This window comes from Thermobia domestica, chromosome 17 (genome assembly GCF_964235325.1).
Source record: "Thermobia domestica chromosome 17, izTheDome1.hap1.1, whole genome shotgun sequence".
In the NCBI taxonomy this organism is placed as follows: domain Eukaryota; kingdom Metazoa; phylum Arthropoda; class Insecta; order Zygentoma; family Lepismatidae; genus Thermobia; species Thermobia domestica.
The window spans coordinates 91938249-91959638 of record NC_137470.1 but is presented as its reverse complement, the minus strand read 5'-3'; the positions used below and the strand labels follow the sequence as shown (position 1 = coordinate 91959638).

Here is a 21390-nt window from a genome sequence, read left to right as displayed (position 1 = left end):
AAGTTTATTGTGGATTAAGGCTGTCTTCATACTACAATTTTGTGAGCGGCTCATGTGCACCTGTAGAAGGCATGGAATACTTCTGAGGCGCTCACAGGATCATAATACCAAAATGGCAGCCATGCTAGGGCCAGATGAAGCTGTAGCTTTAATTCTGGCGATAAATTTCAACAAAAAAGGAAAAGAAGAAAAAAAATGAAATTAAATCTTCAAGTTTTACGACCCACTCTTTTGCCGGTTGGGCTAAAGGCGACGGTGAAGATGAGAAATGAATGAAATGGTGGAATGAAGAAAGTGGGAGGAAACGGGAGAACCCCGAGAAAACCCACGAGCACGGTGTTGTCCACCACAAAGTCCACACGGCGCGAGCTGGGATCGAACCAGGGACCCCAAGAACCGGATATGAACGCTCTACCACTGAGCCACCGCGGTCGGGATGTGGTATACAGGGGGGGAGGTCGCTTCCAGCACCTCTTCTAATGTACATTCATGTCCAAAATTATTGTCGCATGTTTATAAATATGGTGTTATAGGAATATTAATTGATAACGAATTCGCTCGGTATTTCTTATGATGTTGGTATGTGTATAATCGGCAAAGACATGTATGTGGCAAATTTCATGTCAAAAGAGCAGTAAATAAGAACAATAAAAGGAAAATAAAACTTTCTTGTCCATCTAGCAACATTTTGTTTTACTCATTCTAATTTTCGTATTTATAATTATTTTCCTAAGGAATTTACCACAAATATACGTACATTTTCCGATTATACACATAGTATCAGTATTAAAAGTACCCTTCAAAATCATTATCAAATTATATTTTTACAAGAAAACAGATATAGATATGCGACATTCATTTGGGGCATGAGTGTACCTTCACCTCTCCACCGTGAAGGTTTATGCACAAATTTGGTTTCATATCCTCCTTTATTAAAATTTTTATAGCACTTTTCCCGGGGCCTCTTACGAGTGGGATTACCTGTAGTGGTAGTGTAAAGTGTGCATTTCATCAGAGCAACATCAGAATGAGAAAATTTTCAATATCAAATATATGTACATTTTTCTCCGTTCCAACTGAGTTCACGCTAACATGTGAAGGGCTCTCATAAGACTGTGTATGATTTTCTTCCCCACTACCAGCCCGTTCGAGCCAGCTACTGGTGGGAGTGATCTTCATATCAGCTGAGAGCCGCAGCTCGTTTGCACCGAAGCGCACGTGTGAATGCGTACATTTAAGACAATGTAAATCTAGTAGCAGCTCACAGGATACTAGTGTGAAGGCTACCTAAGACGAAGCGGCCGAGCTTTCAACCCGCTGCACGCTAAAGGTTGAAATCGTGCTTACTTAAAAGTTGTAATTATTTATATTTAATATATGTATTTATTTTTTTGTAAGCAATAACCATAAGATATTCCTTGAAAATACTACAAAATGAATATTATAGTATTGAAGTACCAGAGGAAAATTCTAAATTGTGTAAGGGCTCTTTCCTTATTATCTAGAAGTATGCCAAGCCACCGATGTGGATTTGTATAGCACTCGGTTGAACTTACAAATGTTGTGATATACGCTGCGACCTTTCATCACAAGAAACATGCGCCATGTGCTTCGTAATAGATCTTCGAGGGTTTATAAGACTTCTAAAAGGGAACAGTAACTATTTTGACCCAATTTAAGTCAAAATTTTCCAGAAAACTATTTATATATAGTAAACTACCAATCTGAATCTTGAGTACTATCCTATTTTAAGGGTGCAAACTTACATTCATGAAGTATTCACTTCTCTTAGCACGAATTACTGTCTTAGAAGGTGTCTTCTAAGGAAGGAGTTGCACTACTGGGTGCAGATTGACTGTAGACGGGCAAAGTATAAAAAACAAACAAACTTTAAAACATTGACCTACTTGTGTTAGGTGGCCACTAATAACAGGAATGTTATTTAACAGTCCAAGCAGGAGTGCAGCAGGTGGCTCGTATGATAGCCCTAAAGAACAGGCGCATCAGCGATGATGAGTATGCGCATAAACGAGGATAGAAGAAGAACACTTCGTATGGCATAAAAATTCCTCTTTTGTGTGAGGCACAGCTTTTCGACATTTCTATGATCACTTTCTTCACTGTATTCATATAGCACTTCATTATGTCTTCTTAGTACGCTATATAGAGAATATAGTATTTCCTATTTCTACCTTATTATACAAGTAAGAGGTAAGACGCTTTTATGTTTTGATTACTTACACAATTCTGTTGTGAAATCAGATAAGGTATTTCTTCCGTAGATTTTACAAATTTATGCCTCCCTAAAATACGATAGCACCGAAGCGCACTAAAACTCGAACAAACTTATGAAAGCTCTTTATTTGCCTTGAACAAAGCAAACAAGATAGCTATTAGTTTCCAATAATACTCAAGTTTCATGTCACTTTGCTTCGAATTAAAATTCTAAACTTTGTTGTTTTAATCTTCTAAAGAGAAACTTAAATTGGCCACTAGTGTAATTTGGTCACCTACCTAGGTACATAACTTGAACGTAACCTACAGAATGCGACCTACTGCAGATATGGTTGGTTATGAGCTTTTCCCTAAGTTGGTCATTTTTCTGTGTACCTAGCGACAATCAAATGAGAAACCTACATTATTTATATTTCCACATAGGTGGAGATTGAGAATAGGTAATATATCTATTAAAATGCTACAATAGCAATTACAAGCGACTGAGCTCCAACCTATAACTTTGGCTTTCAAGTCTTTCGTTTACGGTTATGTGTGATTTCGCGTTTAACAGAGACAAGCATAACATTTTGAGTATGTGTACTTTAAATAAATTAGTTAAATACATCATTTTCATAAAGTTTATGTTTTAAAATTATTGTTCAAAGCCTTTGTATTGTAATAAGCCTTCTCTAAAAACAAAGCAGGTGAATTGTGCTGCCATCTTCCGAGTTCTTTTAAACTATATGTTGTGGATGTTTATATGTTTGTGGTCCTTTCGACAATGAGATCTCGGAAACTACAGGCTCCAGAAAGATGACGTTTTCACTGATCGATTGCAAATTTCATGTAGATTGTCCAGTTCTAATGGAATATATATATATAAAAAAACATGACCAATATTTCTTTATTACATTTTTTACGGGTACATTGGAAATGTTGAAAATATATAAAAAAAAAACTAAAGCATCACATCCTACGCATTGTACATTCCAACACCACATTGTTGTACATAGGGGTTGCATATGTCTCAGGCGTTTGTTTTATGGCCAAATAATAATGAAAAAGGAAGAATAACCATTTCTCCAGTCTAAGATGAACCTTTATTTTTAGAGTTTTGCCCAATGAACACCATATATACCTGACATTATAATTGATTGTTTACGTAATGTGTTTGCTTATTACATACTGCAAGCAAGAAGAAAGAAAACACTGGTCATATATGAATTAGAAACTCCAACCGGAAGTAGGCTCAAACCTTGCAAACGGTGCGAGATATTGAGAAAAAAACCAAAAAAGTCTCCCCTTTATGATAACCCTTGGCTTTTTTTTTAAAAAAAAATCAATACGTCTTTCACTTGTGTCTGTAAAGGGACATGTACAGATGTTGTGAGGAATGAGAAGGAGATATATGCGAATGATGCGCTGTGTAGAGAGCGCAGGTTCAGCTAGTTTTACTATTAAAATATTTGAGTGCATATGAAAGAAGCATGTATTGGATACTAATTTCAGCCGGCGAGTATTTCTGCACAGTGTAAAATAGCTATATTTTGTTTACAAGTGGTGCGTCACTATTGTCAAATCATTACAAGTGCTACAGGAACTCGAATGACTGCTGAACCGGCATTAAGCGAGTTGTAAACAACATACAAGCAGTAACCTAACCTAACAGAACTTGCTCTAATAACGTAATCTACCCTATCCTACTTTACTTTGCTCTACTATACTGTAGCACATGTTGGTGCATGTTCTTTGCATGAATAATCGCTTTCATGGTACAACGGTTTGCACATGTATAGTAAATCTGTACGCAATTATCTGCTTACGTGCCAACAAAATAACGGTGCAGAATTCCTTAAAGAATTAGTTTAAACCAGAAAAATAAAAGATTTTTTTAATCTGAAGGCCTATTCTAAATCTACACATTCATATAACCAAATGGGGGACTACAACGTGGTCCCGGTTTTGATTATTGGTGGTACCTTAGGTTTTCGATACTGACCCCTTCACCATAAGAGCATTGGGAAGCTACTTGAGTTACGAAGTACTCAAAGCTGTAATGAAGCGAGAAACGATGGAAAATGACGTATGACCTCACTAACACCCAATTGAAAGGTTTTTAGCCAGGGAGGTTTTTATTCTTGTTTTTTCCCATATATTTGATTTTAGAAAAGCATGCTTTCCCTAACTGATATATAAAACAAGAAAATATAGGCCAGTGGTTGCCAATTACTTCAAAGTAGTAAATCCCCTTTTTATTTTTAAGGCAAGGTACTCACTTCCTACTTTTAAATTTTGGTATATACTTACTAATAGTAGTCTAGGGGTAGAAACAACATTTACAACAATTAAATTGCAAACTTTTAGGTTATATTCATACAATATACAGGTGGTCCACGGCATTGTTTGTATCTTTTATAAATTATGAGGTGTGAATGATGCCACGAACTCCTGGAGGAACGCGGGCTAGCAGTTGGGAACAACTGCTGTAATCACATCACCAAATATTCTGCTTATGGGCGGAATATGACGACCTCCATCATACATCATGGACTTCGAAATAAAATAAAATAATAAAAAGCTTGAGCTCTTTGTATTCTAAAAATGTTCAAACTTATGACCCGTCTCGCAAGGCCAATCGGCCTCGATCTTAATAAATGAGTGTGAGCCCATGTGAGCACAAGTCCTCTAGGGAGACAAACCTCAACATCAAATAAACCAGTGGTGCCCCCCCCCTTATGTCCATGACGCACCCCCCAATTGTCTATCCGTAGGTGTTCTTCCATGAAAAAAATCTTCTTTTCGATTAATTTTACCCCCCCCATCAAACATATTTATATAGATTTTTAACCCCCCAAATATTTCAATGACGGAGTTTGCGTCATAGCCCCCCCTTGTGGGCACACCTGAATAAACGCGAGCCTCAATGCAAGTGAGAGTCTAATTGAGGAAAACGAGCCCAAATCTTCAATGAGAGAGAGATTAAAGTAGAGCGAATCTAACAGCGACCTGCAATCAGTTTAGTGAATGCAAGCCTCATGAGGATAACGACCCTGAAACCTTAGTGAGCGCACCCTCAAAGATTACTTACACTTTTCTTGAATAGTTTTACAGAAACTTAGCAAAGTTCATGACGTTCCTGCTATAAAGCCAAAGGAGGCATTTATCAAATAATATAATACAAGTGAGACTTCCATATAACAAAGGTTCTGTGTTAGACAACCGCTCCCCGGAGCTACGATAAATTAGAGTGTGAATACATATACAGTACTTTTGTGCACAGTATGTCCTTTAGTAAATAGTATCCCAGTACAAGCCTCTCCCAAGTTGATTTTGCTCCCCTCCCGGACAAAATTTTCTGTGACCAAGTAGTCTTTGTGGTGGACAAACACCGTGTGCGCGGGTTTTCTCGGAGTTCTTACATTTCCTCTCACTTTCTTAATTGCACTATTTTATTCATCTCACCATCACCATCACAGTCTCGCTTCGCTTAGGTTCATTATCATGGGACACTAGGCTAGAAATGTCATTTCAATTCACCTTCTTCCCTTTGGAGCGCATACTGTAGGATTCGATTCCTGTGGAGCCGAAGAGTCGAGGTGTAATGGGCGAATTGGGTGCTACTTCAACTAAATGTACTTTCTAAGCAATAATCGTATAGGGCTGTCCTATCCATTACTCATTACCGAGATAATGTAGTTTTCTGTGGAAAAAGTACTTTATCATCGAGAGTTCTAGTAGTATATGTTAAAATTGATGTGCAATTACTACAAGCAATTATGTTGTCTTTAGTTCTTTATTTTCTAGATTAATTTATTTGGAGGATTAATTTATTTGGAGGATTAATTTATTTTTACCTTTTTGCCCCTCTGGACCCCCCTGTTTTATCGCAGAAATCTGAAAAGAATGTGGAAAATATTAACAGGTGCACTGAATGTGTGTGCAAAATTTCAATCTTCTAGGTGCAAAAGTAAGCCCGGCAATAAGTAATATAAAAGTCATAACAACATATATTTTTTTAAGTTATGACGTCATCACACTACATCTCGACGCAGAAAGGCGTGAAAGCATGTGTGTTCTACAATGCCTCCAGGCTTGAGAAAAAACAAGTAGAAAGCTTTTTTGGTACTTTTTAAATGGAATAATGAAGATTCTAGCCTATCACAAAAAAATAGATGATATAATTTAAAAGAGTTAAATGGTCACTTCAAAAAAGTGGGGGGGGGCAACTGCCCCCTCTTGCCCCCCCTAATCGCCGCCCATGATTATACACCTATGTTTCAAGAGTAGAAAATGGGATATGCATAGCCACCGTTATTGGTGAAGATGTTATCGAATTCAGTGTATTAACAAACTTAGCGGAATCACTAGCTACCTATTGCAAAAAAAAAAAAAAAAAAACTCTTCCGTTTAAGAAATATCGTGTGGAATAACGTACATACGTACCAACAATACAATCTTATGAGCCCTAATAAAAAACATACTCGGGACAATGTTTCAAATTTTCCTTCACTGAAACGACCGTTCGCTGCATTCGTTAGGAATATTTCTTTCCTCTAGTGCAGTGGTTCTCAAACTTGTTGTTACCGCGACCCAAACTAAATATTAAAAAGTATTTTGTGGCTCACCTACTTTTATTCAAATATACATTGTCGTTCTACGCAATGGTGGTGTATTTCAAACCAATTAAATTTTGTAAATCATATTTCTAATTGTTCCATATAAAGGTAATACAGAGCTAACACTATTCCCAACGCAATGTCCTACCCCTTAACAAATTTTGACTCACCCATTCTCTTTGCATCCAAACCCAGCATCTTTATTGACTGTAGAACAGGGCAAGGCTCTGAGTAACCACTTACTCTTCACCTCATTAACAAACACTTCCAATTTTCATTTCCTGAATAGTACTTACTTTACAACATATGTTTCTGCATCAAATAAAATTTTCATAATTAAAAAGGAAAAACTTCTGGCGACCCACAAAAAAAAAAGAAAAACGGTCCACGGCCCACCAATGGGTCGCGACCTACCCTTTGAGAAACCCTGCTCTAGTGCGTATCATACATGTTGTTTCCTATGTCCAAGCAATTTAGGGCCCGAACTAAGAACATCCAAAAGTGACTATGAAGTTGCTGCATTTTTTCTAAAAATCGGCCTGACCTTCCAGAATGGGCTTTGTAACTAAAAGGGTAAAGCAAATATTTTTAACACTCTGAAAAAAAAACTCCCGTTATAATACTAAATCATTTTTATTTCCAGCCCACAGGCCTCTAGTTGGCCATTACTAATGTATATGATTACGTTTCTGTATTCAGTTTAAATATGTATTGCCAGCACTGGCTAGCCAGATCCCTTGCTTGTACCCGAAAACCGCAAGCAGACCGCATTTTATGAAAATGGGACTTCTTCCCCAAACGAAGTTCCTACTATTGAGTTTCTTAAACACAAACTACAGTAACCATCCACAATCAGTGTAAAAAATTATGTCAATAGGTGAAGCGATTGTATAAGAGGATCTCTGATGCAAACGTCATTTTTTTTTTACTTACGGGAATTACGCTTTTTCTACACAAATGGCTCTGTATTGTAGTTCATTCTACTTTTTTACATCACAAAATACACTCTTTTCTTGGCCATCTGTACTATATTTTCTTTTTCCTTTTATGTATCTCTTGAATAAAATCCACTTGCAGGATGGCAAATACACCAAAAATATGTTTCTTACCTGATGATAACGTTTTCCGTATTAGGGTCGGGTTTATCTTGAGAGACATAATGGTTGATATTTATACGCGTCATTGTTACACGAGAGACGTATTTACACTTGACATAGAAAGAACAGCAACGAAAAAGTGGCCACGCACAAATACCCGTTCACATACACAAGTAAGAAAAAAAAACTACCGGGGAAAAAGTGCCAGTAAATTTTGAACTGACGCCACACCGTATTAAGATTTCTACACTATTGTCAAAAGCTGACCCTATTCTGTCGTATTCTGATAAGAGATTATGATAACTGGTTGCTAAGCGACTTCCCCCTTTCCTCGTCCCTGATCCAACTTCCACATCGCCTACGGCTAAGTCCAAAGATTACTAGTTTCACGTGACAACGAGGCTTTCAAGGTGCTGCTTTGATAAAATCAAAAGATATTCTCTCAAGCTGGATATTTTAGCAAGAAAAAATTAGATGAGGAAAATGAATTCAACATGTGAAAATATGGTTTCTATGTTTAAACACTATATTTGACCTTGGTAATTTACGGTATTTCCATATTTGAAATGCATTTCCAAGTAATTTCCTCATCAGGGCAATCTATAATGATGGGGTGTAAAAGGGGCAGAATTATGGTAGAGACTTTGTCCTTAGATACGATTTTAGACTCAAAGGATCACTCCTCTACCTCTACAAATTGCAGCTGTTGATTTAGGATAATATACACATAATCATGGATTTAGTAGAACCACCTAAAAAAAAAAATTGCAACTGACCATATTAATATGGTGTTGGACAACCTTTCGACTATAAGCCCATGGCTATTCATAAGCGTTCGCCACGCGTTTTTATTACTCATGCATACGCTTGGAATATGCTGACCATGTATTTATTATGTGGATGGCTAATCACAAACGCGAAAGCAATAAAAACGCTGAGAAAACATTAGCTCGAGCGTATTTGTTGCGTTTCGCAACAATAGACCGCCTGCTGTTTAAAAGATGCCAAAAGGAAGGAAAAAAGGAAAGAGGTGTTGATAGGAAAGGGGATTTTAGCAAGAAACAGCTGCTTGGAAGATGCTTTGTGCAGAGTATTGGAACTCCGCTATTATAGATCTGGACCTAGCAAAAAAGATCTGGAAATCCTGACTGGTTCGCAGTATGATTTATAACTGGAGAAAGCAAAATTACCGAATAGCTACCTTTGTCGCGTTCGCTACAGGGAGTAACGCTTCAGAAACGCATTCTCAAATAGCCTACCCTAAAGATTAGCTCTGGTGCGACGTGGAATGGAATCAAGATGTCGCAAATAGTAGCAAGTGGAGTATTACAATATTCCACGTACAGTGCATCACTCAGTTTCATGTGAGAGAATGGAGGTGGGACTTTGCACTGGACTCGTATCTCCGAAACGAATCACAGATATTCAGTTATGTTCAAGTCCGGAGATTTAGCACGACAAGGAAGAAGTAAAACTTCATCTCGATGTTCCTTAAACCACGCCGTGACAGCTTTAGCTATGTGAATACGGTGTCATTGCCCTGGAACCACTTATAGACCATAGGATGCACATGGTCCGCGAATCACGGCCAGTAACATGACCGGTAAATGTTAGCACAGGAGTTACTGTAAACCAGAATATAGTGACCCACAGCATCACAGAGCTGCCGCCATGTTTCACAATTGGACGAAGACATTGCGTATCATACGACTCTTGGAGCGTCTGCCACACATAACCACGGCCAGTGGTCCGAAATAAGGTAAACGATGGATGAGTCGTTGCACCATATCACATATTTCCCGTCATCAGCGGTCCATATTGCATGTTTGCAGAGTCATTGGCGTCATGATAAAGCGTTATGGTCCTTTTCAGCGGTTTCGCCCATGGAACCCGTATGCCTACGTCATATAACTCATGACGGACCATGATTGTCGATACAGGTTGTTGAGGGTGCTGTTTGAGTTCCTCCGTCACATGTACCGCACTCCTACAATACTTTTGAGTGATAATCTGCTTTAATGCTCGGAGGGACCTGTCATTGAGAGCGTTTTTCCGACCGCTATTTTCTTCGCCGATGTGGTTTTGCTGACAGTTTTGTAGGCTGTCATCACCTTAGGTATTGTCCCTAGCGACACACCCAACAGAACCACTTTCGTCACGTTGGCACCACCTAACCGAGCACCAACAATTTGCCTTTTACACTATCATCGTCTGTTCAATCAATTCCACACTGCCATTCTAGTGCTCCCTATGACTGCGTAACGTGTGTGCTGAGAGTATCATAAGTTGCAGAGTTTCATATATTTATAGAACAATGTCTTAGCACACTGACGTAAGAAAATCCTTGCTCCCTGTGACTGCGAGTGCAGGCCAGTGCTGCCATCTGTTATAAAGTTCAGAAACTAGTCTTACAAATACTTTCTTCGATATTCGTAAACAAAAATGAAATGAAATCAGGCCGGTAGCCAGCCCAAAAATGTAGTGGTAGGGACAATCCAACCATATTATAGTTCATCACCATATTATAGTTCATTTGCAAGCCTATCGTGAAAATTTAAGGGGGCCCGCCCTCTAAACCCCCAGGATACGGGCCTGAATGAAATCCATAACTTAACGTCCTACGATTATGCTTTCTGGGCTAAAAGGGACAAATGATTAATAAAAAGTGTAGAATGAGAATGTGGGAAAGGGAAAACCTAAAAAAAACATTGATATGATGTTATTAATATAAACTAAGATCGAACTTTGGATTTCTCGAGCCAGAGATGAACGACCTACCTTTGAACCACCGTGCTTGTTTTCGCCATTCGTATCCTTGCTTTTATTTTACTCTGGCACTTCGTATATTCAGTAATACTTTAAGTACCAATAACTAGCCTCTGTTTCATTTTCTCCTCTTGCTTTTAAAGTTGATATAAATAAATCTGTTTCAATCAATGTTGTTTTTGTTTTTATGTTTTCTTTTTTCATTCTGTAGTTTTCAATGGTTTTCCTCATATAATTTTATGTGTAAATTCTGCAACAAGAGTTATACCTGTAAATCATATATCCCTAGTCCTTCTACATGCTACCAAAATAGTATCTTCCGTGTGTAGCCTTTTCTTCAGCCCTTTTTCTGAATAGATATTATATAATGAAAGGCAACATCCCTATCTAAGTCTCATTCTAATCACAGTCCCTTCGGTCTTTTGTTTTCCTACTCTAACGGTTATTTGTTTGTGTATTTAGGTTTTTTCTTATGAGCCTTCGGTCTCCATTCTAACCCTGACAGTGCTACACTGCAAAGATACTTTAAATGTGTTGTCTGTATTTTAAAGTCCCTTTCAGTACACAGACCGTATGAGACTTGGATTACAGCTTTACATGAGATCTGAACCAAATAAGTTCTCACCGTTGGGAATCATTTCATTATTTTTCTGTTCTGTATTTCGTGAGGAACTTCATACTATAATCCAAATTTGACATATTTTACGTATAACGAAAGATGAAAAATGGGAAATGCTAAGAAATCTTAAAATTACCTCTCGCAATAGGCAAAGTATGGCATTTTGCAATGAAGTTCGGGGGCACGGTGGTGCTCACCTCTGGCGCATGGAATCCCTGGTTCGATCCCCGAACAACTTAGTTTGTGGTGTACGGCATTATGTTCATGGGTTTTCGAGGGGTGCTCCCGTTTCCTCCCACGAGCCTCTCTATTCAATGTGCTATAACATAATTTCATTTTTATTACTTCATAGATATTGAAAGTTATTAAAGGGAAGCAACAGAAATGAAATCACGTGATAGCACCTTAAATAGAAAATGAAATCTGAGTTTTACGTTACATGGTCATGCCGGTTAGGCTAAAGAAGACGGTGATGAGAAATGAATGCAATGGTGGAATGAAGAAAGTGGAAGGAAACGGGAGAACCCCAAGAAAATCCACGCAAATGCCCACCACAAAGTTCACTTGACGCGAGCTGGGATCGAACCAGGGATCCCATGCACCAGAGGTGAACGCTCTACCACTGAGCCACTGCGGCCCCGCACCTTAGAGACCAAGGTTTGATATTAAGTGAAATTTGGAATAAAAATGTAACGAGAAAGGAAATGAAGAAAACTGTCAATATATTATAAATTCGAATTAAATTACAAATTGTAATAACGTTTGATCATTACATATTGAAATAAAAAATTATAAAATGTAAAAATTAAAAGTATGCCTCAATGACTGAACAACAATTCCTAAATTAAAGCAACCCTGATGATAAAGGCTGTCAGTTGCCTTTGATGAATGTCAATTAAAATAAATAAGTAGAACGCGGATGGAACACCAAACATTTAATTTACTTAATTACAGATGTCTCCATGAATATTATACCAAACAGCTAATCCTAGACTTGTAAGAAAGACGTAACGTCAAGTGAATGTGGGTAAACATTTTAGAGCATTCCTTGCACCAAATGGAATTTAAAACGACACATTCTAGTAAACATGGGTTTTAAAATTGTTTCGTATTACATACAGATGGGAAAATAGTGTCAGCAAGAATTTCAAACCAACAGGTACAACTTCCACGGAGATCCTCTAACTAGTTGCAGTCAAACATCACATAAATGATTTTATATCCACAGAATGTTTTTCGATAAACATTTGCAACATTTTATGATAAAATAACTGGTACAATAAAAAGTAAGTGTGTACCAATTCTTCAGAAATGATTCTCTGTTGTTGTTTTAAAAACCATCAATGCCTTCAGAGCGTAACGATGGGACAATAAACCACTCGATAAACTGAAAAAAATATTTTCGACTTCTTTCAAAGAACATGGAAATTTCCAAGAATTTATTCAATTTTTCACTCATCCACAACCCGTTGTAAAATGACACTTTACAAAAATACTATTTCTAGGTTAAAAATGAGTAATTCTCACGGAATTTACAACTGTAAATTTAAATTTGAAATCAGAATTTCGCTGTCAGAAATAGATTTCCAGTAACTTGAACATATGGATAATGCGTATTTGTAGCAAATACAGGGTGTTTCAAAACAACACTGACAACGTCTGGAAGGTGATTCCAGACATCAAGATAAAACAAAAAGTATAGACCAACCTGTGTGCACAAATGCTTCCTTTCGGAGTTATAGGCTGACGAGAACATAAGGTCCATAGCTCCAAAACTACGGGACCTATCGTAGTCAGGTCAAGACTTCACTTGGGAACTAATATGTGCCCTATCCAAATATCCATGTTCCAGAATCCTGCGGTATTTTCGAAACAATTTTTATAGACAGTTGGTGAGTACTTCAAATTACATGCCAGTAGCCAAACTGCCTCTATAAAAATTGTTGCGGGAGTACCTTAGGATCCTGAAACATGGATTTTTGGATAGGGCACATACTAGTTCCTACGTGAAGTCCTGACCCGACTACGGTAGGTCCTATAGTTTTGGAGCTAAGGACTTTTAAATTCTATTTTTTCATGTTTTCGGCAGCCTATAACTCCGAAAGGAAGCATTTGTGCACCCAGGTTGCTATATACCTTTTTATTATGTTAGTGTCAGGAATCGCCTCCCAAACGTTGTCGGTGTTATTTTGAAATACCGTGTATAGTGAACTTGTATAGTTGTCAACATTAGATTTACATTTCTAACGTTTTCAGATGTTGGTATTGCTGTTCAGATAGCGTAGTATGTTACACTCAAAGTCAAAGTGAGAAAGCATCGATTTCTAAAAACGTAAATTGATTATGATTCTTAGAGATACAAAGTCAGTGCAATATTTTATATTATATATATAACTAACTAACTCTATGGCCTATGGAACCCGGAGGTTCAGTGCCGCGTTCACAAAAGCTCTCCACTGACTTCTATCCTTAGCTAATTGCATCCAGTTTCTACTTTGTATTCCTATCTCTGCGAGATCCATCTTAATATTATCCTCCCATCTGCGCCTAGGTCTTCCTAATGGTCGTTTTCCTATGGGTCTACCAGTCAAGACTTTGAAAGCGTTTCTACTTTCTTCCATTCTAGCTACATGACCTGCCCACCTAAGCCTCCTAGACTTGACGACCCTAACAATGTTGGGTAAACCGTATAAACTATGTAGTTCCTCGTTATGAAGCTTCCGCCATTCCCCATTCTCGTTCCTCTTGGGTCCGAATATTCTTCTCAGGATCCTGTTCTCAAATACTTTCAGTCTATATTCGTCCCTCAGAGTAAGCGACCATGTTTCGCAACCATACAGAACAACGGGCATGATTATCGTTTTATATATTTTAAGCTTCAAATTCCTCGACAGAATTCGCGACGACAAGTAATTTTGAACCGAGTAGTAACACGAATTCCCTGCTTTTAGTCGACATTTAATTTCTTCGTGAATATGATTTTCGTCTGTTAATATTGATCCTAAATATTTGAAAGTATCCACTTTATCAAAAGCATTATTTAATATTTTAACGCCTCCACAATTTGCCGTATTACGATCCCGACGCACTTCCATGTATTTAGTTTTCTCTGCATTTACTATAGGATAGTCTACATAAATTAAAGTTGGGGTTCACGTTGATAGTCTCAGATGTTATTGAATTAAACGCACGTTAAAATACACGAAAAAGTAAGAAACACGTACAAAAACAAAAAAGCAAAGATCTTGGCCCGAAATACAGGCCGCGTACAACGGCGCCTCGGACGCAGTTTTCAGCAAAATATTAAAATGCTCTATCAATGGAACGGTTCAAATTTTTTAAAATTCTATTTGAAAGATAATAATTACTGATTCCAATGATCCTCCGTTTGGAAATATGTGTTCATGTTCTCGTGCATCAGCCTTCTGTTTTTTTAATCAAAAATAACTAAAAAATTCCCAATCCAATTTATTATTATTATTTTACTGTTGATCAGTACTACATGCCATGAAAGAACACCCACTTTTAAATTTAACAGGTTTTATAAAAATATTAATGTTTTAATTATTACTTCCATGGCTAATGTCTTGATTCCAGTTTATTTTTTTTATTTATTCACCTAGGTATTTATTGTCCCAGATATGTCTATTTCAAATATTCTTAGAACTGTACACAAGTTGTATCTCTAAGACTGAAAACGAGAACATGCCACATCCATTCTGGAATTTTTAGTAATGATTTTATGAAAAACTCCACTCTCAGACTAATGTACTCATTGTGATGGAATAAGAGCTATAAATTAAACAAATTTGAAACTGGTGAAATATTATTATTATTATTATTATTATTATTATTATTATTATTATTATTATTATTATTATTATTATTATTATTATTATTTTACATAGAACTTTCCAAATCATGAAAGGTTTTCTAGGAGCATCTACATAATTCCAGAATGTCATAGAACATTCTAGAACAATCTGAAACATCCATATTATTCCAGAATGTAACAGAACCTCCTAAAACATTCTGGGACCATCCATATAATTGTGTGTTTGGCCTAGAATATAAAACACAAGACATATGAATTCACAGTACTGTTGTCAACCGGGAAACAAAGAAAACATTCGCAAATATGTGGTTCAACATTACCTGTAAGCTTTTGGGAGGATCCTGCTGATTGATTGAGTTGTAGGGTGTTTTGTAGAAAAAAGTGAGTTTGAAATGTCTAACTGGAGCCACAGGAGAGTGAAGCATTTGCATATCCATAAAAGAGTTATATACTACCAAAAAACATGTTTCATTCAGGTTGGATATAAGTGCTCAATTCAGGATTATGTTTCAAAGTCGAGATGTTTCCAGTGACGACTTTTTGGGTTCTAAATACTTTGACAGAATATCAACAATAACACCAACTGAACAACAAGTCTTCCATGATGTGGATGATGATTTTGTATTCGCAGAAAAATAGTTATATTTCCTGAATCTGTCAGCTATAGAGGCTGCAGTTAGTACTGTAAAAAGCCAGAACTGAACAGTCTTCAAAGAGGAAATTCCATCTTCAGAAGAAAATGAACCAAAAGAAGGTTGTAAACTTGTCAGGAATTTATATCAAACATCAATTCAGTTGTTAAATTGTGAGAATCCTATAATGAAAAGTGCAAGTTCTAATAATCATTTCATTGTCCTTTTCAACAGTACAAATTTTACACCATATTTCATCTGCAACAAAATACGTGGTAAACAAAACAAGAAATGTGAGATATGAGCTATCAAAATGTAATGAGCCGAGCTCAACTTCTCGGTAACTACTGCCTGGATCTAAATTAAATTTGGTAAGCATGTAGCCCATCGTCTAAGCAAGAAATAAAGATCGCTTGCTACATTTGATGATCAGGCTTGGCTGGGGACAGGCTCGGCTCGCCTTGTATGTGGTACTTTATTCCTTGATAACTACTGGCCGGATCTGAACGAAACTCGGTGCGCAAGCAGGCCATCATCAATTAAGGACTAAATGTCGCTATCTTTGGTGGCCAGATTTGGATAGGGACGTCCTCGGCTCGACAACAGAGGCTGTGTTCCAGAACTTTGCACGCTGGGAGCTTCTGAATTCAATACATCTCGACCCTTTAGTTTATTGAATCATTGCTAATTTCAGTTCTAAGCGAAGGGCATAGAGGTGATGCGTTTTGGAACCTTGAAATGTTTGAAAGCTGTGTGTGTCACTCATCTTTATACAGAATTAAAGTGTCATGTCAAATAAGACTAGATTTTGATTTCATGGGACATATGACAAAACTTTCAAGTATTTATAAAACCTATTCAACTCAAAAGTGAAAGTTTTCCTTTACAGGACATGTAGTACCTTACCGCATGGTACTGATCAACAGTAAAAACTAAATAGGATTGGCATTTTTGAAGAAAAAAAATATTTTCCAAAAAAAAAAAATATTTAGAAGGCTGCAGCACAAGAACTTGGACATATATTTCCAAACGAAGGATATCACTTTACTCAGTAGATTATTGTTCTTCAAATAAAAGAAAAAGCAACAACATATCTTGAACAGTTCCAGATATGGAGCATTTTAATATTTTGTCCATATTCGCACCTGAGAAATGGCTCCATCTTTAGGGGCCTGTATTTCGGGTCAGAGTTGTTTTCTTGGTTTTTCCTTTTTTTTTTTTTTTGACAAAAAACAAGATACGGCTTTCTTATTTTGTCCTGAACTTTAAAACCTGTTAAATGCAATAACATCTCAGACTATCAAGGTAAGACTTTTTCTTTGCGTGCCCGAATTAGCCTAGACTATGCATTGGTAGTATTTCTATGAGTTCTTTTTTTTAGTGTTTGAATTCTTTATGTTTGTAAGTATCAGGAAAGTAGTTTGAAAATATGCAGCAAAAAATCTGGTATTTCATAGAAATATACTTATAGCATGTTTCACATGTAAGTGGGCCTACTTAAACAATGGCTATGGATTCAACAGGCAGAGAGGGTTTGCATACCTTGCTGACAATTCGCCTAGTTTATCAGATACTAAATTTAAAGATGGTATATTTATGGGTTCTGAAGTTCGATATCTTCAACAAGATTGAAGGTTTGAAGCATATCTAGCAGATAAAGAAAAGCCGGCATGAGTATGTTCAATAAAGTACAACAGAACTTTCTTGGGAGAAAAGGACATGCCAAATACAAGGATTTTGTGAATAAAGGGATCAAAGCTTACAAAGGTTTATGATGTAACGTTCTTGAGAGTACATTTTAGGGATTCAAACCTAGACTTCTTTTCAGAAAGTTGCAGTAATATATCAGACGGTTACGGGGAAAGATTTCATCAGGGAAGTCGATGCCCACAATGTCAGCAGATATTGCTAGAATATATATTTAGTACAAGAAGGGCATTCAGTACGAAAGGACGAAGACATTCTCTTTAAATTTTGTCTATTTCTTGTAAATATTCTTTTAGAATAGTTAGGCTACTAAAAACTGAATAAATATGTGAACGCTGTGCCAAGTATTACCTTCTGTTACTCTTTAAATGTTGTAGGCTTTTTCTGGAATTTCAATTAGTATATCTCTCACTATATAAGTGAACTATCCCCGATGCAGAAAACCAAACATATATTTGAATTCAGCTCTCAAGTGTTCATAGGAATAAACATTTTTTCTTCAGAAATAGGACATTTTATTTTATTTTAATTTTTTTAGAACAGTATAATTAAGCACGTTGCCCAGCAACGTTTCATATCGTTTCCGAAAATTCACTGATCTTTTCGTATTTGGATAACGTAACTTTTTAGTAAAACTGTGGCGAAGAAGAATAGTAATTTTCTTTTTCACGTCTATACGGTCTTGATTTATAAAAGCCTAGCTGCACATTCTCCTTTCAAACGCTCTGAAGTCTTACCTAAATCTAGTTAAATCAAACAACTATAGATCTTAATATATTCCCCATAATTTTCTATTTCTGAACAAAAATAATTTTCAAGTCAGCGCAATTAATGAGAATCCGCAATAATTTGACAATGCAATTAAATTTAGTTTAATGGACTAAACATCATTTCACTTGAAAGATATGACATTTTTTTATGTATCAGTTCCATAGTAAGTCTAAACATTTTAATGCCTTGAGAATTATGTTTAAGAAATACACGTGCCTTTACAATAGTAACATCTGAACAATCTTTCCAAGTTGTAACTGAGACACTACGCACATCTATTCAGATTGCATTCCAAAAGCATCTTTATCTCGTAGTTGGCCAAAGCTGAAAAGATTAGAACTACAAACAATAATAGATAACGAAGAGCATCACAAAATGTCAACCTACTTTCATGTTTCAGTGTCGTTATATCTCGCTCAGAAGAAAAACTGATTTTATTGTTCAGTGATGTTTAATTAGAAATAAAAAGAGTAAAACAAAACAGTTTGTTTGCTCCGTTTTTGCATCACAAGAATCAATTTTTTAGATCACGATTTAAGTGTATTTTTATTTGGCAATAAATTTTCACATAAGACTGCCCATTATAACGCAGAACATCATGTAAGTTTGCGCTACATTACAAGAATACGTATTTTTTAGATCCTTGGTGAAGCAGCGGTTATTCGATTCTATGATAAACTGTAGACTCACATTATTGTAGTTTCGACACTGAAAAAGGACGCTAAATTCTAAACCAACTAATCTTTGGCTTTAAAACACTCGAAGACTTATCCCTGCTGAAACGAAAATTTGTTATTGGATCCTACACTATGCCGAAACAATTCTGTTCTGTCAGGAATGATGTTACCCATTTCCGAAATGAATTTTATAATATCTTTCTACGTTCTTTCTTTGTGTACCCAAAGTTGTGTGTTTTCAGTTTCCAACTTGAACACTACACCCATTCCATTGTTCATGCAATCAACGTACCTAAACCATGTCGAACTCATTACTCTAATGATACTTGGTGACACGTAGTAATTGTGAAGTTCTGAATTGTGTAACGATCTCCATTGGCTCGTCATATAAATATGCGCTAATTCTTGACACACTTGGTGGTACGTAAACTATCAACGACATCAAGTTACTCAATCTTAACAATTACGTTGTTCTAGGGAGAAGTTAATTTATCGTGTATGCAAAGTTCACTATCCTTGAAGTTAATCCTGAACTTGAAAAGGTTGTGAGCCACTACTGTCTACTTATTTTTTTACTTTAAAATAAGGAATCAGTCACGTTGCCGCAACGACGCTCAAGGAAGACCTATGTAGATCGATCACTTTGACGTTTATTATGCATTTTCCTGTTCCTAGCATCAGAACAGTTATTTTTTGCCCACGACTAGAAGCATCATTCTTTGTCTTATTTCGACACAAATAAATAGACACTGACAGACACATCATGACCTTGAAGTACTTCCGAAAGCTGTTTGCTTCAATGTACTTTTAATGTCTGAAAAGGCCAAAACGCACTAAGCGCTTCCGATCCTAGGAAATGTGTTTTTGTTCTGTGTTTTGACTACTATTTATTTCTCAGCATCCACTTCCAAGAAAATGAAATTGATTTGTCCTCCTCCTCTGCGCGACCCTCTAGCGTTGGCTCAGACCTTTTTTAAGATAACAACATAGCAATAGATCGTCTCCCACGTCACTCTGCAGAAGAACGCCTCTCTCACTCGCTCCCGGAATTCTTTCGACGTCACAACATTCCGCTTGGCTTGCACTGACTTTCAATCAATAACACAACCATCATTATCTGCCTCCGGCCTGTGGAGTGGCTGACGAATAGAGAATGTGGGAAGGGGAAAACTAGCGCCAAGCCTTTTCGTTGACATTTGGGAACTTACTGCTTTACAAATAGTATGGGTTCGGGCAACTTGCAAGGAATATCCCATTCTTTGCTCCTGTTTTCCTTTAAACTAGGAGCTACATACGAGGAAAGTTCGTAAAGTTGATTTAACACTTTAACCGCGCTGTGTATTTCACATATTATTAGGTAAGTGAACACTGCTTGTCCCGGAGTAAAACATTTAATTTTGGGCCTTGGCGCTTGAAGTGTTATAGAAAAAATGATAATCTACTTAATAACGTTTAAAGTTCCAGGTTTATAGTCTGTGGGTAACAAAACGGATGATAAATGCAACCGAATAATGGTGTGGAAGGAGAAAGTGGGAAGAAACGCAAACACAGAGCCTGGTTTCAGCCAAAACCTTTTGGTTATACACAACTTAGTCGATGAATACCCGAAACTTATTCCACTTTGCCGAAACTTATTCCACTTTGCGTTCAAGGAATTAGTTTCGCTCTTCCTGCGACCTTACTTTTCTTACCAAAATACAACATGTATTCATCAGTTCTTCCAAGTTGAGGTCTTAGCTTATGAGCTTGTATGAAAATGAAATGAAATCTCTGAGTTTTACGTTCCACGGTTATGCCGGGTAGGCTAAAGGAGTCGGTGATGATAAGAAATGAGTAAAGTGATAGAATGAAGAAAGTAGGAAGAAATAGGAGAGCCCCGAAGAAACCCACGCACACGTTGTCTGTCCACCACAAAGTTCACTTGGCGCGAGTTGGGAGCTTATGAGCTTGTGTTTGAGTACCTCCATGTAAGTGTATAGAACAGCTTTTCTTGTTAGTACCTCCAAATATCGCATCGGAAAAAGTGAGTTGATATAGCTAGAAAGTTGGAGTGTTCATAAACAAAAGTCAATAAAGGCATGGTGTACATATTGCAGTAATGTTACGTCATCCAAGATTCTAGTGTCAGTCGAATACATTGAGATGCTTAATCTTAGAACGGGCCTAGGACAAATCTGCCAATTACCAAATGCGCCAATCGTGAAAATGGACAAATCTGCCAATGGACAAATCCGCCAATGGACAAATCTGCCAATTGACAAATCTGCCAACTACCAAATCTGCCAATTACCAAATGTGCCAAACACGAAAATGACCAAGTGCGCCAATTGTGATAAAGGACAAATCTGCCAATTACCAAATCTGCCAATTACCAAATGCGCCAAACGCGAAAATGACCAAATGCGCCAATTGTGAAAATGGACAAATCAGCCAATTGACAAATCTGCCAATTG

The 21390-nt window shown here is 37.0% G+C and overlaps 1 protein-coding gene across 4 annotated transcripts in view; it reads right to left on the bottom strand.

Annotated features, from left to right (window-relative positions):
* Positions 1 to 21390, bottom strand: part of wnd (Mitogen-activated protein kinase kinase kinase 13 wallenda) — a 328345-nt gene that overhangs the window by 77544 nt on the left and 229411 nt on the right. Inside the window, exon 1 of one of the 4 annotated variants that reach the window (XM_081743653.1) lies at positions 7943 to 8203. The exons of the other annotated variants lie outside the window; for them this stretch is intronic. Within the exon in view, the coding sequence (XP_081599779.1) occupies positions 7943 to 8016 (74 nt within the window). The 5' untranslated portion in view covers positions 8017 to 8203. Of the gene's footprint in view, positions 1 to 7942; positions 8204 to 21390 lie in introns of those variants that run through there. 4 annotated transcript variants of the gene reach the window in all.